Source organism: Macaca nemestrina, chromosome 1, assembly GCF_043159975.1.
Source record: "Macaca nemestrina isolate mMacNem1 chromosome 1, mMacNem.hap1, whole genome shotgun sequence".
NCBI classification, from domain to species: domain Eukaryota; kingdom Metazoa; phylum Chordata; class Mammalia; order Primates; family Cercopithecidae; genus Macaca; species Macaca nemestrina.
The window spans coordinates 25510514-25526799 of NC_092125.1; the positions used below are offsets into that span (position 1 = coordinate 25510514).

At 47.5% G+C, this 16286-nt stretch overlaps 1 protein-coding gene across 2 annotated transcripts in view; it reads left to right on the plus strand.

The window, feature by feature from the left end:
- Nucleotides 1–16286, plus strand: part of LOC105492993 (RCSD domain containing 1) — a 76605-nt gene that overhangs the window by 5975 nt on the left and 54344 nt on the right. Inside the window, exon 2 of one of the 2 annotated variants that reach the window (XM_071075067.1) lies at nt 4316–4458. The exons of the other annotated variant lie outside the window; for it this stretch is intronic. Coding sequence (XP_070931168.1) covers nt 4441–4458 — 18 coding nt within the window. The 5' untranslated portion in view covers nt 4316–4440. The remainder of the gene's footprint in view (nt 1–4315; nt 4459–16286) is intronic. 2 annotated transcript variants of the gene reach the window in all.

The following is a 16286-nucleotide window of genomic DNA, read 5'->3' on the forward strand; positions in this document are numbered from 1 at the left end:
CAGGGCCCTTACCTCTGTAAGAGACCTGTCTGAGTTGCCATTAGAGTCTATCTTTAATGAATAGTATTAGAAGCCTCCAAGCTGGAGCTGTCAGATGGGGGCACTGAGAAATTCTGGACTTTGGAACAGACATTATCCCCAGCGAAAAATTTGAGTCAGCATCACAGATGTCTCCAGCCCTTTGTTTTGAACCTGTTTGTACCATGCCAGGGCCAACCTCCTGGACTCGGGAGAGCAATCACTACTCTTTCCCAGGCTGAATCTTTTATCATTAATCATTAATGATTCACAGCATGCCAGGCACTAGCTTCTTCTTCTTCTTCTTCTTCTTCTTCTTCTTCTTCTTTTTTTGAGATGGAGTTTTGCTCTTGTTACCTGGGCTAGAGTGCAATGGCATGGTCTCAGCTCACTGCAGCCTCCTCCCGGGTTCAGGCGATTCTCCTGCCTCAGCCTCCCAAGTAGCTGGGATTACAGGTATGCACCACCACACCCGGCTAATTTTGTATTTTAGTAGAGACGAGGTTTCACCTTGTTGGTCAGGCTGGTCTTGAACTTCTGACCTCAGGTAATCCACCCACCTCGGCCTCCCGAAATGCTGGGATTACAGGTGTGAGCCACCACGCCTGGCCCATGCACTAGCTTTTTAGTTAGATTCAGTAAGCACACACTGAGTCCTTACTGCCTGCCAGGCACTGCAGATCTAAAAGGGTACATATCTACCAGCTTGCTGACCCTTGAAGAACTTGCAGTCTAAGAGGGGAGACAAACACCTAAACAGATTATTGCAGAGCAGGGATGAGAGCTTACACTCACAGAGGAGGAACATCAGCCTGGGGCTCAGGGAAGGCTTCCTGCTAAAAATAATTTCTGAGTTGAATCTTGAGGGGTGAGTAAGAGCTAACCAAGGGCAGAAAATTGGGAAGAGCATTCTAATCAGAGAAAGTGACAAGAGCAAAGCTACTGGTGCAAGAAACAGCATGGTGTGCATGGGAGATAATGAGTAGTTCATCCCTGGAGGATAAAGCAAGATAAAGATATTTGAGAACTAGGTGGGGAGTACAGGAAATGTAAGTTGCAGTTCCTGCCCTAAAAGGAGCTCTCTTCTATTTGGGGAAACAAGATATACCCAAATGACATGACATAAAAACATGCAAGATAGAATATTGGTAAGTTCTAAGGTGCGTGGGCGTTCTAAAGCTCCTCTAATACAAGGTAGAGAAAACTGGTTTCCTGTGCTGGGGATTCCTCCACAAGTGCTGTTCTTCCCCCACCTCCTGGCAGCCCTAGGGTGCAGAACACACAGGAGACCTCAATCTAATGGCGGGCACGTGTCTGCCTGGGGCCTGCCCCAAAGGCTTCAGCTAGAGAAGTTGATTTGAAATAGGCTCCAGGTCCCAAGGGAATGCCTTTGGTCAAGCTCACCAAAAGCCACCCCAAGTCCTCCTACCTTCTCTGACAGAAAGAGAGCTCTAGGAATAGACCATACACACACACATACACCTCTCTTCTGTTCCCACGCACACCTCCACCTGCAGCTCCGCTCATTCCTTCCCCTATGGCCACACACTCTCTACACCCCCGGAAAAGCCAGCGTGTCTCCTGCTTGCCCAGAGGCAGCCAAGGCATGCACCAGGGTGGACTGTAGAGCAGCAGCCAACCACATGCATCAGCCCCAACCCAGTAAGCAGTGCCACTGGGCCTTGTGGCTGCTATTGCACAATCCAGGCACCCACGCCACAGGTCACAGAGCATTTGCATCTCACAATGTGCCACAGCAGGTTTTGGGCCTCCTCTGAGCCTAGACCCTAGACTTTCAATAGTTCATTCCCAACACATGAGCTAAACATACACTTTTCCCACCGTGCTGGGCCATCCACCATAACCTCCATATCTGAAGCATATTCCCAGGCCTCAGGTTCCTGGCTTGTCATGCTTTAGAGATGTTTTGATGAATAATGGGAAATTCGTTTCTGAGCAGCCACACCGATGTCAGTGTGGGAGAGACCTAAAGCTTGTTGTCATGGTAATTACTACCACTTGTTGAATGCCTACTATATATAGATGCTATGCACAAATTGATTTCTTTTAATCTTCATAAAGTCGTATTATGTCAGTCTTCTAGGAAAGGATGCTGAGGCTTTGAGACGCTTAAATAATGTGCCCAGGGTCTAGAAGGTAATTACCAACCTTCTAACATTTGAACCTACCCTATCGAGTGGGATCCTGTGACCCCTGTTCTTTCTCTTGCTCTGGAGAAACTCTGGCTTCCCCCACAGCGCCTGTGTGGGCTCTCAGGGAGACAACATGCCCCTCAGCCTGGCCAGTCTTCCTCCAGCTCAGGCCAGGCCACGGCGGAGGCCAGCCAGCTCAAGGCTTGGCGCTTGTGAGGCCTGGCACAGGTTTACGCCGAGCCCTCCTCTGCACAGCTAAAAGACTTCTGAAAGGCTCCAGTTGTGTCTGTGGGTGAAACTGCTGCCCATACCTAAAGCAAACCAGGAAGATTTTTCCAAATTCATTTTTGGGACTTTGGAGTTTTGAGAGCAAGAGAGAACCATAGCAATTTCTTCCATCCCCTTCATTTTAAAGATGAGGAAATTGAACATACGTGATTTACCAATGGTCGTACTTAAAGTCAGTTAGTAGCCAAGTCAAGAGTTAAAACCAAGGTCCTGGGTGGGTGTGGTGGCTCACGCCTGTAATCCCAGCACTTTGGGAGGCTGAGGTGGGTGGATCACGAGGTCAGGAGATCGAGACCATTCTGGCTAACATGGTGAAACCCTGTCTCTACTAAAAATGCAAAAAATTAGCCGGGTGTGATGGCAAGCACCTGTAGTCCCAGCTACTCAGGAGGCTGAGGCAGGAGAACAGCGTGAACCCAGGAGGCGGAACTTGCAGTGAGCCGAGATCGCGCCACTGCACTCCACTCCAGACAGAGCGAGACTCCATCTCAAAACAAACAAACAAACAAAAGCAAAAACAAAAAAACAAAAAACAAAAAAAACAAGGTCCTCTGACTCCCAGCACACTAGGGTGCCTTTGATCCGCCTGTTTAAATGGACTCATAAATAATGACTTTATTGACTTCGCATTTCTGTGTATTGTCTTCTTGGCTCTCTGAAGTCCTCCACACAGTGCTCAGCTCTCTAGGTCTTCCCTAGCAAGGACCACTCTCTGTGGGGATAGGGTGGGCAGGGAGAAGAACCGTTTTCATTCTCATTGTTTGTTTTTTCTTTGTTTGTTTGTTTTGAAACAGAGTCTTGCTCTGTCTCCTAGGGTGGAGTGCAATGGTGCAATCTCAGCTCACTGCAACCTCCACCTCCCCAGTTCGAATGATTCTCCTGCCTCAGCCTTCCAAGTAGCAGGGATTACAGGCGCCTGCCACTGCGCTCAGCTAATTTTTGTATTTTTTAGTAGAGACAGAGTTTCACCATGTTGGCCAAGCTGGTCTCAAACTCCTGACCTCAGGTGATCCACCTGCCTCAGCCTCCCAAAGTGCTGGGATTATAGGCGTGAGCCGGCATGCCCAGCCCATTCTCATTGTTTTAACAAATGCCAAAAGACCCAGAGCCGAAGCTAGGAGGGCCCAGCTACCCTAGCTGCAGCGCCACACCTTGTTCTACTAGGCTTACGTTCTCTGATGCCCTCAAGGGATCTTTCTGGGGGAGCCCCTTGGCCCCTGTTGTCCAGTCATGCCTGAATCCCCTCACAAAGGCCTGAATTTAAGTACTGGAGAGGAGAAGAACAAGGATGATTCCAAATGCTTGTTTTCCTTGTGGAAACAAATGGGAGACTCAAAGAGATGCCTGGCACTCCAGGCTGCTATAGAGTGCGGAAATGCTGCCCAGGTGGAGAATCTGATGCCATTGGAGTTGGCAGGTGTATGAGTTTGCAAGGGCTGCTGCCGTAACAGATTACCACAAACTGGGCGGCTGAAAACAACAGAAACGTCTTCTGTCACGGTTCTGGAGGCCAGATGTCTAAAAGCAAGGAGTCAACAGGACCTCATTCCCCACTAAGGCTCAAGGGGCGGCTCCATTCCATGTTTCTTTTGGCTCCTGGTAGTTGCCAGCTTCCTTGACTTGTGGCCACGTCACTCCAGTCTTTGCCTCATCTTTGCCGCACCTTCTCCTCTGTGTGTCTCTTATAAGGACCTGGGTCATTGGATCAGGACCTACGTTAATAAGCCAGAATGATCTCTTCATCTCAAAATTGGTAACTACCTCTGCTAAGACTGTTTTTGCACATAAGGTAACATTCACAGGTTCCAGGGATTAGGAAGTGAGCATATGTTTTATTTTGTTTTTTTTTTCTCAAGGCAGGGTCTTGCTCTGTTGCTCAGGCTGGAGTGCAGTGGCACAATCATGGTTCACTGCAGCCTCAACCTTCCAGGGCTTAAGTGATCCTCTCACCTCATCCTCCTGAGTAGCTGGGACTATAGGCATGCACCACCACGCCCAGGTAACTTTTGTATTTTTAATAGAGACGAGGTCTCACTATGTTGCCCAGACTAGTCTCGAACTCTTGGACTCAAGTGATCCTCCCACCACAGACTCCTGAAGCACTGGGATTACAGGTGTGAGACACTGTGTCTGTCCAGGAAATTATCATATCTTTTAGGGGGTCACCACTCACTCCACTATTGCAGGCAACATGTTATCTATATAGAGGTAAAGGACTTGGGGATTGGTGGAATGAATCCCGGGTTATTGTTAAGCTATATTATAACCACCCCGTGAGCCCCCACTAGTGCCTTGGGTGCAAATTACCAAGGAATATTTATTGACACCTGTTGTGTGACTAATTTCCTGCCTCTTAGGTAGCCCGTATACACAGCTGTGTCCTCCATACCCCTAGTGGCTTGGGTCTCAGCTATAATTCTCTGTTCAGAGAGCTGCAGTTGGGAGGGAAAGTCTGTCTCCAGGCCGCCATGGAGCATTTCCATGAAGCCATGAGGATCATCCCCAACTCATCTGGTCCCTTTTCAGGGAGATAACTATGGTGTAAGCAGGCTGGAAAGAGCCACTCAAGATTATCTAGGATCACCACCACCATTGTAAAGGATCATGCCTAGCAAGATTATAAAATCCTATTTTCACCTATCTTATTCTTTCATTCATCCCTTCATTCATTTATTTAGAGACATGTACCAAGAAGCTACCAAATGCGAATTAATAAGACCAATCCTGGCTGGGTGCCATGGTTCACGCCTGTAATCCCAGCACTTTGGGAGGCCCAGGCGGGTGGATCACCTGAGGTCGGGAGTTGGAGACCACCCTGACCAACATGGAGAAACCCCGTCTCTACTAAAAATACAAAATTAGCCGGGCATGGTGGTGCATGCCTGTAATCCCAGATACTCGGGAGGCTGAGGCAGGAGAATCGCTTGAACCTGGGAGGCAGAGGTTGCGGTGAGCCGAGATCACGCCATTGCACTCCAGCCTGGTCAACAAAAGTAAAACTCTGTCTTAAAAAAATAACAATAATAAAACACAATCCTTGCCCTCAAGATCCATACAGTCTGAAGGTAAAGAGGGACATAAATGAAAGAAATAACTACAAAACAGTGTGATTGGTTCTGAAAAGGCAGTGAGTAAACAGTCCTGTTTCATAAATCACAGGACAGGCTAGTGTTGCTGTAACCATGCCACAATCTTAGTGGCTGAAAACAACAACGGTTTCCTTTTCATGTCTGCGGCAAGTCTGTTGAGGGTTAGCTGGGCTCTGCTCTGGGTCATTGCTTGTCCTCCCTCTGAGACCTAAGCTGTGGGAGCAGCTACGCCTTTGCTGATTGTCGTGGCAGAAGGAAGGAAAGTTCTGAAGGACTCGTACTGGCCATTAAATGCTCTCTCTTGGAAAGTTGCTAACTATCCACGTGGCTCCACTTAACCACAGGGGCAGAAAGTACCATCCACTCATGGACTCCAAATGATGAGAGCTAGAAGTACTTCACAAACATTGTTAGTGGCCTGGTGGAGTCTTAGAAGCCTTCACAAAGCAGGCGATCTTTGAGCTGTGTCTGGAAGTAAGACTGTGTCTTTCAGGCTGACAAGGGGGGAAAAGCTGAGGGAGAAAGCGTGTATCTGCACCACTCAGGGCTCATTCGCTTGAGTCTTACACAGCTTTTGTGGTTGGAGATGTTCTTGCAGATTGAAATGAAAACTGCTTCACAAGCACAAATAATGTTTTCAATGATGTCAACTGTTCTTCGTGCTTTGGGGGTGATTGAGAGAGTCAAGTAGGTTTGAACAAGAAGCTGGGGGTGCAGATATGCAGGAAAACATATCAGAGAAATGTAAACATAAGCCATTAAGGGCCTCTGTTTAGACTGTTTCTCAAGCCTCTTAGCCCTGGAACAGCCAATTCCATGGACCAGGCCTCCAGGAGTTACAGCTCATAGCCTAGGTGGCTCCTGGGAGGTGGACGTCTTTATTGCTATGTGAGCAGCATAGAATTGTCCACACACCTTTTGACTGGAACGCCCTCCTCCTTGGTGAAAGGGAATCTATGCCTTTTTTCTACATGTAGTTACATAACACTTAGACTCACCATTCTTTCCCATAAGCCTTGTACATAAGCCCTACCTTTTGTCCCTAAGGAAGGAGTTGGTGAAAGCCTGTGAGTAACACTGGAATTAGGCAGTAGAAGTTGAAGAAATGGTAGCAACAGACTGCCCTCTGCTCCCTTAAGGCTGTCGTTGCCTCATTATTGAATTTGTAATAGACCAAGGGGGATGCCATGCAGAGAAAGACCATCAATCCTGGGTTTTAGGTTCAGGGTCAGTTACTAGCCTCAGGATCCCGATCAGTTCCCCCCTCTGTAAAACTGACACCTGCTTTACCTACTTTCCAGGGTTATTTTGAAAAGGAAGTAAGATCATACATGTAATAAATATCTTATGAAAGTACCTTGAAATGTTCAATTCTTTCACAAATGCATGATGGTGGTGTTATTAGTATTTATTAAACTGATATTGTGAAAAATTGTAACAATCCTGAGTGTGTCTTCACTCTCTGTGCCTAGTGGAAGGTGGCAGAAGGAAAGGCAAAGAGGGTGGCATTGGTGCATATGAGCAAAGTGAACCTTTCCAATATAGGACAAAGAGGCTTTTTATAGCATAAAGGAAGTTCTAAGCTGTGCAACAGTAATAGGAAAAATACTTTACACTTCTACCACACTTTATTTTCAAAGTACTTTCTCATATCAGGTCAGCTAAACTGTAAGCTCTGCAAATCCCCATCATAGGTCCTAACAGCCTGTGATGAGCATAATGTATGTTCAACACATCCTGTGAGTAGATGCAGGAATGCAGGCTTCATATGCCTCATGGGGAGGCAGCGCAATAACTTAAGGGCTAAGAGCACAGAGAGCCATATGGCTGGGTTTGAGTTTGACTTTGCCATTTACTAGCTTGTGACCTTTCCGTGGCTTGGTTTTTCCATTTGTAAAATGGAAATAATGATAACATCTACCTGATAGGGTTGTTATGAGGTGTAAATGAGTTAGCGGTTGTGTAAAGTGCTTAGTGCCTGGTACATATTAGGTGTAATGTAATTGTTTATTGATTAAGGAAAGAGGCTTTTGTAATCATTTAGAAGAGAACAGCCTCTGTGCTTTTGGTGCAGCTCTGACTGGGACACGGGATGGACAAGAGGACGTCTGAAGTTCTCCTCCAGCCTGAGAGTTTCACAGAGGGGTGGTTACTGCATCCTGCATGCAAAACTCTGCTGGGAAATCTCTGTAGGAGGCTGGGTCTTGGGGGCAATGCTGGAACAGTATCCCACACAAATCCATACTAGAACCTGGGAGACTAGGGGAGCCTTGGGCATAGAATAGCAAATCCAAGTGTCAGGCTTATGGGCAGCCAAGACCTGCAAGAAAAAGGGAGTCTCCTTGGCTCAAGAAATACATTTCAGCTGGGCGCGGTGGCTCACACCTGTAATCCCAGCACTTTGGGAGGCCCAGACAGACGATCACCTGAGGTCAGGAGTTTGAGACCAGTCTGACCAACATGGAGAAACCCTGTCTCTACTAAAAATACAAAATTACCCGGGCGTGGTGGCGTGCACCTGTAATCCCAGCTACTCGAGAGGCTGAGACAAGAGAATTGCTTGAACCTGGGAGGCAGAAGTTGCAGTGAGCCAAGATCGCAGCATTGCACTCCATCCTGGACAACAAGAGTGAAACTCCATCTAAAATAATAATAATAATAATAAAATAAATAAATAAATTCCAAAGAAAGGGAGGGAAGGAGAGCAAATGGCAAGTGTATTTTGTGGGTTCACCGTGGTAGATGAGTGAGAGGAGGAGGTAAGAAATGGGAAGGAGAGCAGTGTGGAGTAGAGCTTCCCTTCCACTTCCTCCCCTCACATACCTGGGTTGCCTGTACCCTGGCAATTCCTTACCTTTCACACCTCTGTGGGGAGGCCCCTGCTATGGAGCTGAACAGCGTGGGATTCGGAGACTGCTAAAACAGCTGCAAGGACTGAACAGTAAGAGGCTAAGCATTCAAACCAGAGCCCCTCTCCCTATCTAAGCTGACATCAGTCCTGATCTTTCCGACTGGGCTTAAGGAGTTGAGTGCTTTCCTGTGCCAACAAGGGTATTCTGATTTCTCATGTGGTCATGTTACTTGTATTACAAAGGATTTTTTGACAAGATGTATTCAGTGCAGGTTGAACTACCTTGCCTAAAGGATTTTGATTAAGGACCCCAGGTCTTTCCTGAATAAAGTCTCCAGTGGCAGGCCACAGGGCTCTATCCTTGGCCCTGATTGTTAAACATTTTTGTTAATGACTTGGATGAAAAATAGAAAGAATCCAGATGACCCACAGCTGGGACAGTTGATATGCTACGTGACATACTCAAGTTCAAAATGATTTATACAGGATGGGATGCTGGGCCAAAACCAACATAATAAAATTAAACAGGGATGAATGTAAAATCCTCTGCCTAACTTTCGGAAAATTTCATGCACCAGCGTAGGACAGACCTGGCTTAGAAATATGCATGCATTTGTTCCACAAATATTTATTGGGCCTACTGTATGAGAGATGCTGTCTAGATTCCTGAAGGGAGTGAAATATAAAGACAGTATCTCAATAAGCTGGAGGTTTAGTACTGGTGGTGCCAAGAGATAAGATGTGTCCCTAGATAAAGCAGGACACAGGATATGCTAAAGTATTATATAAGGAACAAGACCATGAGGCTGGGGAATTTCACAGAGAAAGGACATTCTCAACTTGTGCAAGTGAAGAAGGCTTCTTGGGATAGGGTGACATCAGAGTGGCCACCAAAAACTAGGAAGAATTTTTTTAAACAGGTATTAGTAATTAAGGGGCAAAGAAAGGGATGGTGGTGAGAAGCTAGTGTGATGAGAAGGAATGAAGGAGGCCCATGGGGAACTGTGAGTGCCCTAAGTGACCAGGGTGGAGGACCTCTTAACCCACATGTGTGGGTGTGGGTGCGCATGTGTGTGCACAGCGGATGGGGAGTGGGAGGGTAAACACTGTTGGAAGGACTGGATGCAATGAGGTGGTGCACACACTAGGGAGACAGCACTGATGCTGCCTACTTCCCTCAGTCTGTAATGAAGGTCCTTGCAGAGTGGGGCTCACGCGATGGAAGGAGCACTGGAGGGCCATTGATTAATCTAGAAGCCGAAATACCAGTTGAGAGGCCAAGGCACCGCTGAAAGGTGGCCTTGAGAATGGAAAGGCAATGAAGCTGCGAAACCAGCTGTGGGAAGAATCCACAGTGCAGAGTTGGTATTTGGTTGGAGACTGTCACAGGGGCAGAGTTAGAGAGAAAGCGATCAGAATGACTGCGTTTTCCATCTAGGAGCATGGAGAATTTTACTCGTTGGGGGTGCGGAAGAGGCTGAGTTTTGGTGGAGGCATTGACAGGACACCCCATTGGAAATTCCGAAGTGGAGTTTGGAGGGCTTTGGGCTGAGGCGCAGCTGGGTGGTCATCTGCGCAGCAGTGGTTCACCGCAGGCCTGGGTAGTGAGCGGCGGCTATGAGGAGAGAAGCAGGCCAAGGACAGCTCGGGACGGCCCTCACATTTGAGGAATGCCAAGAAGACTAAGGACAGTGAAAGAGGGCTTGGGAGTTATAACCGACCATAAGCTAACACTTTTCTAAAAGAAAAAGAAGAAGAAAAAGAAGTAGAAAGACTCAATTTTGTGTGAGACTTAGAGTTTCTTTATTTTTCTTTTTCTTCTTATGTTACTTTAAGTTCCAGGATGCGTGCATGCAGGTTTATTACATAGGTATACATGTGCCATTGTGGTTTGCTGCAATTATCAACCCGTCATCTAGGTTTTAAGCCCCACATGCCATAGCTATTTGTCCTGATGCTCGAGTTTCTAATCCTGCCTAGGCGTTCTCCCCAGGACTCTCCTTTCTGTGACCCCCTCCTTTCCAGAGCTCTTTCTCAAGCTCAGGGAATGGACGCCTCAAGAGAAATAGGATCCTCGGAACTTCCGGGGCATAGCCGGAAAGCTGGGGTATTGGTAGCCAAGTAGAGAAGCGCATAGAGGCCGGTGTGGTGGCTCACTGTAATCCCAGCACTTTGGGAGGACAAGGAGGGTGGATCACCTGAGGTCAGGAGTTCGAGACCAGCCTGACCAACATGGTGAAACCCCCCATCTCTATTAAAAATACAAAAGTTAGCTGGGCATGGTGGTGCATGCCTGTAATCCCAGCTACTTGGGAGGCTGTGGCAGGAGAATCACTTGAACCTGGGAGGCGGAAGTTGCAGTGAGCTGAGATCGTGCCATTGCACTCCAGCCTGGGCAACAAGAGTGAAACTCCATCTCAAAAAAAAAAAAAAAAAAGAGAGAGAGAGAAGGGGGTAGAGGCAACAGAATTACTTGTTCATTAGGCACATGTCTTTAAGTGCTTTTAGTGTTAATCAGGCTGTGGGTTCCACAGCAAATAATTTATAACCCATGCATTGGGAAGGCCTGCATGAGGCATGTTCTTATTTTTAAAACAAGGGGCCAAGCATGGTGGTTCACACCTGTAACCTCAGCACTTTGGACTACTTGAGGGTGGACTACTTGAGCCCAGGTGTTCAAGACCAGCCTGGGCAACATAGTGAGATCCCATCGCTACAAAAAAAAAGTAGCAGTGCATGGTGGTGTACCTGTAGTCCCAGTTATTCAGGAGGCTGAGGAAGGAGAGTTGCTTGAGCTTAGAAGTTCAAGACCAGCGTGGGCAACACAGTGAGACCTCATCTCTAAAATAACTAACTAACTAACTAAATAAATAAAATAAAAGCAGTCCATGGTGGTGCACCTGTAGTCCCAGCTATTCCAGAGGCTGAGACAGGAAGATTGCTTGAGCCTGGGAGATGGAGGCTACAGTGAGCTGTGGTCATATCACTGCACTCCAGCCTGGGTGACGGAGTAAGACCCTATCTCAAAAATAAAATAAAACAAAACAACGATAAGACCGCAACCAATAAAAATTCTTTCTAGAAAGCCCTAGGACTCTGTTCAAGACATTTTCTCTAGTTTCTAGTCACTTTGTTTTAAAATATTAATTAGCTAAAATTAAGCTTATCTTAAATATTTTAAGATTTGAAATTCATCATCTTAACATAACTATTTTCTTTTTCGTTTTTTTTTTTTGCTTCCTTGAACCGTTAATTATATCTCTTTTATTATTTTTTAAAGTCGGAATAAAAAGACAATCCTGCATAATGTAACTCCTCCAGTTTTCCATATCTTTATTAATTTTAGCCAAATACATAATTCTTACATAATTGTAATCAGTGTATATACAACTCTGTACTCTATCTTTTCTCTTAACATTATTTCCAGGTCAGTATTCTTGTTCCTCATAGTCATGTTTTCATTGTAAATGTCTTCATGACACTCCATTATACAAATATATAATAATTATTTAATCATTTTTCTATTTTGGAACACGGCATTTGCTTTTACTTTCTCCTTATTACAAATAACATAGCTATAAACAGTACATGTATCCTTTTTCTTCTTTTGAATTATTTCTCTGGAACCAATTCCCAGGAGTGGAATTATTAGGTCAAAGGATATGAATGTCTCTTGATGAGCATTGCCAAATCGGCCTTGGCCTTCCTTCCTTTTGCAAAGACTCACTGTATGTACCTGGTGTGCACAATTGCAGGCTCAGCGAGATGTGCCAGGGAGGAGATGTGAGGTGAGAGCCCTCCACTAAGCCTGTTTAGCAAAGAGCCCTTTCCTCCCAGTGCATTCCAGCAAGTCCTGTGGTTCCCCCTCCACCAGCAGGGAGCGGACAGGAGGGTAGCACAGGAAAAGGGTGTGGACACCCTGGAAATGAAGCAATCATATGGTAGTTCCCGCTGGAGCAGCTGTAGATAGGGGGAAGTTACATACCAGTGATGGGGTGTAGGCAACAGTGAGCCCGGGGACACCAGGGCACCAAGAATCTCACCCACGAGTCAGGGATGGAGGCAGAGCACCTGAGGGTTTGGGCTGAACTCTAGAGGGTGATGGGCTTGTCCTCTAGGAAATCCCTTGAAGTCCTGAGCAAGAATAGCCCGGGTTTGAGAGTAGAAGCAATCACTCACTCACTTGCTTAATAAATATTTTTAAAGTGCCCGCTATGTCAGGTTCTCTGCTGGGAATTCTGGACACAAAAGGTAATAAAACTTGGATCCTGCCCTCAGGGAGCTTGCAGTCTAGTAAGACAATCAGAATAACAAGTGATTGAAACAGTTTGGTTAAGTATTCTAAGAGATCTATGCTCAGAACACAGATCTGAGTACGACCTGGGTATCTTGCCTAGAATGGGGACGGGCTGGGGGAAAGAAAGGCTTCTTAAAGGCGGTGATACCTGAGCTCAATCCAGAAGGACAAAGAGGGAATGGATAGTTGAAGGGTGAAGAGGAGGGTGTTCTAGCTGGAGGAAATAGCATGAAAGAGAACAGTGTGCGGGGTCCAACCTGATTGAGTTGGTAAGCCAGGCAAGACCTTGAGAGCCTCTTCAGGACTTGATCTAGAAGGTGTCAGGATTTCTACACAGAAGGCGCTTGGAGCTACAGTCTAATTGCAAGGGGAGAGTCCAAAGGGCTAGCCTTGACACTGTTATTTGTATAACAAACATACTTTTTGCCTAAAACGGAATATGTATTTGGTGTGGCTGATGATATTATGGGGTGTTACAGCTCTCAAAAACCACAGCTTGACCTCATCACTTGTTTTATTCCCAGAGTGCTGGGGGGGCAGAAAGTTACATAACCAGACTTGAATTTCAGGAAGTTGGCTCTGGCCATGGTTCAGGGAATGGATTGGAGAGAGCATGGTATGAGGCCTTTAGGAGGCTGGTCATTCATATGGACTAAAGACCAGGAGAGCTGGGCTTCAGAAGGGACTGTGGGGGCAGAGAAAGAGAAAGGAGTTTGAGAGGAGGACCCTTCCTCACAGGGACAAGCATTTTCTAAGGCCTAGCTGATGACTAAGGGAGGGGACAGCATTGTTCCAAGGGACCTGTGTGTTAATGGGGATGCCTGGGTGTAGGCATAACATTTAAAGGACAGACAGACCAGGGCCTGGGTGTCTTGTGTCCATAATAATAAACAGCTCACCTGTGCCTCTAGGACAGCTGTAAAGATGCACTGTGTGTGTCCATGTGTGTGCCAGACGGGAACCAAGCAAGCATTAACAGGTTGCAGGAGGAAGCTAGGCAGAGTGGCCAACAGGAGTTCAAGGCTCTGAACCAAATCCCATCACTAAATTGCTGTGGGATCTTGAATCCGTGGCACAAGATTTGGGGGCCTCACCAGGATGATCATCTCATCCCTGCCTGGCTTATTGGGAGGATTAAATGAGATAATGAATTCAGAGTTAAGGATTTGGAAAGAGTATAAAAGACTCCACAGATGCAAGCAAGGTGTTGTCTCCACTGTGTTTTGGAAAACATGGGGAAATGTCCAGAAACAGCTTGGTCCCTCAAAGAAAAGCAGGTGCTCTGGAGTCCGGATGTGCATGTGTTGGGGTGGGGGCAGGGTCAAGCTGTGGGGCGTTCACCTCCCCTCTGGCCTCTGCTTCCTCCTCGTCTTGTGGCTTCCCTTTGAAGCTCTGAGCAGCTGTTACAGATGAAAGGCCAGGCTGGGTCAGGCCCAGACCACTCACTCAGAAGCAGAGGCTGTGTTTGAGGCCACCAGCCAGCGGGTAGGCAGGATTTCCTGACTCTCGAGTGTTTGGGTCCAGCTCTGGCCTGGTACACCAGAGGCCTACCAGGAGGCCTGTGCGCTCTAACCAGAAGGACCGCTGCCCATCCCTTCAGCCAAGAGCTCTGTTCCAGCCACAGCCAAGGCCAAAGTCCAGGAGCTATAGGGACTACCCTCTGTCTGGTTAAGCATTTTGAGGTTTAGAAACAAAAGCACCAATTAAGCAGAGAGCAGGGAGTGGAGCCAATGGTTCTGCTTGTGTGAGGTTGGCAATGGAGTAGGGAGAAGGGTGAGAGGAGCCTGCATGGTACAATGGGGTGAGGAGGGGGGCAGCCCCAGAAGCAGCTTCCCCAAGGCCAAGTTCAATGCCTTTATTAGTTTGCTAGCGCTGCTGTAACAAAGTGCCATGGACTGGATGGCTTAGATAGCAGAACTTTATTTCCTTGCAATTCTAGAGGCTAGAAATGTGAGATAGAGGTGTCAGTGGGGCTGGCTCCCTCTGAGGCCTCTCTCCATCTTCTCCCTGTGTCTTCACGTGGTCTTCCCTCTGTGGGTGTCTGTGTCCTCGTCTCTTCTCATAAGGACACCAGTCAGGTGGGACCAAGGCCCATCGTAATGATCTTATTTTAACTTAATTTCCTCTGTCAAGACCATACCTCCAAATACAGTCTCATTCTGCGGTACTAGGGGTTAGGGCTTCAACATGGAAATTTCAGGAGACAGTTCAGCCCAGGACAATGCCTCGAGCCTGGAGCCTCACTTCCAGCTGTGGGTGAGAATGGAAAAGTCACAGCAGAGGTCACCACTCCCAACCACGGAATGCCACGGGCTCTGAACACCCGATCCGTGCTGGAGTTCTGGGTCCAACCTTTCCCTTCATGCCTAGCTCCTTCTGTCATGCCTGCTCTGGGCCATATCCTAGAAAGAGCATCCCAGGCACCAGGGCACACTGCATCTGCACTGGCACTGTTGCTGTGCAGCTCTCCTCACACGCCAACCTGGGCCCGGCTACCCTTATGTCACCTCCTTCTGGGTTGATAAATTCGTGTCACCCCTTTCTAACACAGAGTGCAATGCTGTGGACTGTGACCAGGTGTCTTCCTGCCCTTCTGTCTTCTCGGCCCGTTGCTCCTGCTGGTCCCTCTACCTGCAACACCTCCCTGCCATCCTGCGAGTAATATTGGTCCTTTTGGGTTCTCACCCTCCCAGGATTATTCCATTTGGGGTGCTAGGTCTTCCCAGCCAAGACAGAGGAAAAGAGGGTATAGATACGGGGAAAGCATGGCAGGGAACAGGGTGGGATGAGCCTCTGATAGGCCTTCTCCCCGCTGTTCCTGTGGGAGGCTGCGTTCCTCCCCGACCTCCACCATTATCTGGGGGTTGGGCCCAGGTGTTTCTTCTCACCCAAACAGTCAACAGTGCCTTTTCCCATGGGAGGGCAGAAGCCCTGTTTCCAGGCCTGAGATTGGAGGAGGTTCCCCCAGCCCCGGCTCCTGCCTCTGCTCATCCTTTTTTTTTTTTGAGATAGAGTCTTGCTCTGTCACCCAGGCTGGAGTGCAGTGGCACGATCTCAGCTCACTGCAATCTTTGCCACCCGGGTTCAAGCGATTCTCCTGCCTCAGCCTCCTGAGTAGCTGGGATTACAGGCGTGCACCACCACGCCCGGCTAATTTTTGTATTTTTAGTAGAGACAGGGTTTCACCATGTTGGCCAGGATGGTCTCGAACTCCTGGCCTCAGGTGATCTGCCCACCTCAGCCTCCCAAAGTGCTGGGATTACAGGTGTGAGCCACCACACCTGGCCTCTGTTCACTTTTCATTCCTCCTGGAGCCATGATTCTCCTCTTAGCATCTAGCCCGGAGAGGGTTTAAGTTTGAAAGGAACTGAGCCCTTTAAAGATGAAACCTCACCAGGCCCAGATACTTGAGTATATTTTCAGCCAGAGGCCTAGGTAAAGAGACAAGCAGTTGTCAGGCTGGAACCAGGCCTGCTGCTCCCTCGAGACAGACAGTTGCTGCCCCAGCAGAGGACATACATTTTCTAAATATTATTTTCTAATTACGAGAAAGTCAAACAACTTCAAGGCTAATGAACGGTACATTTTTG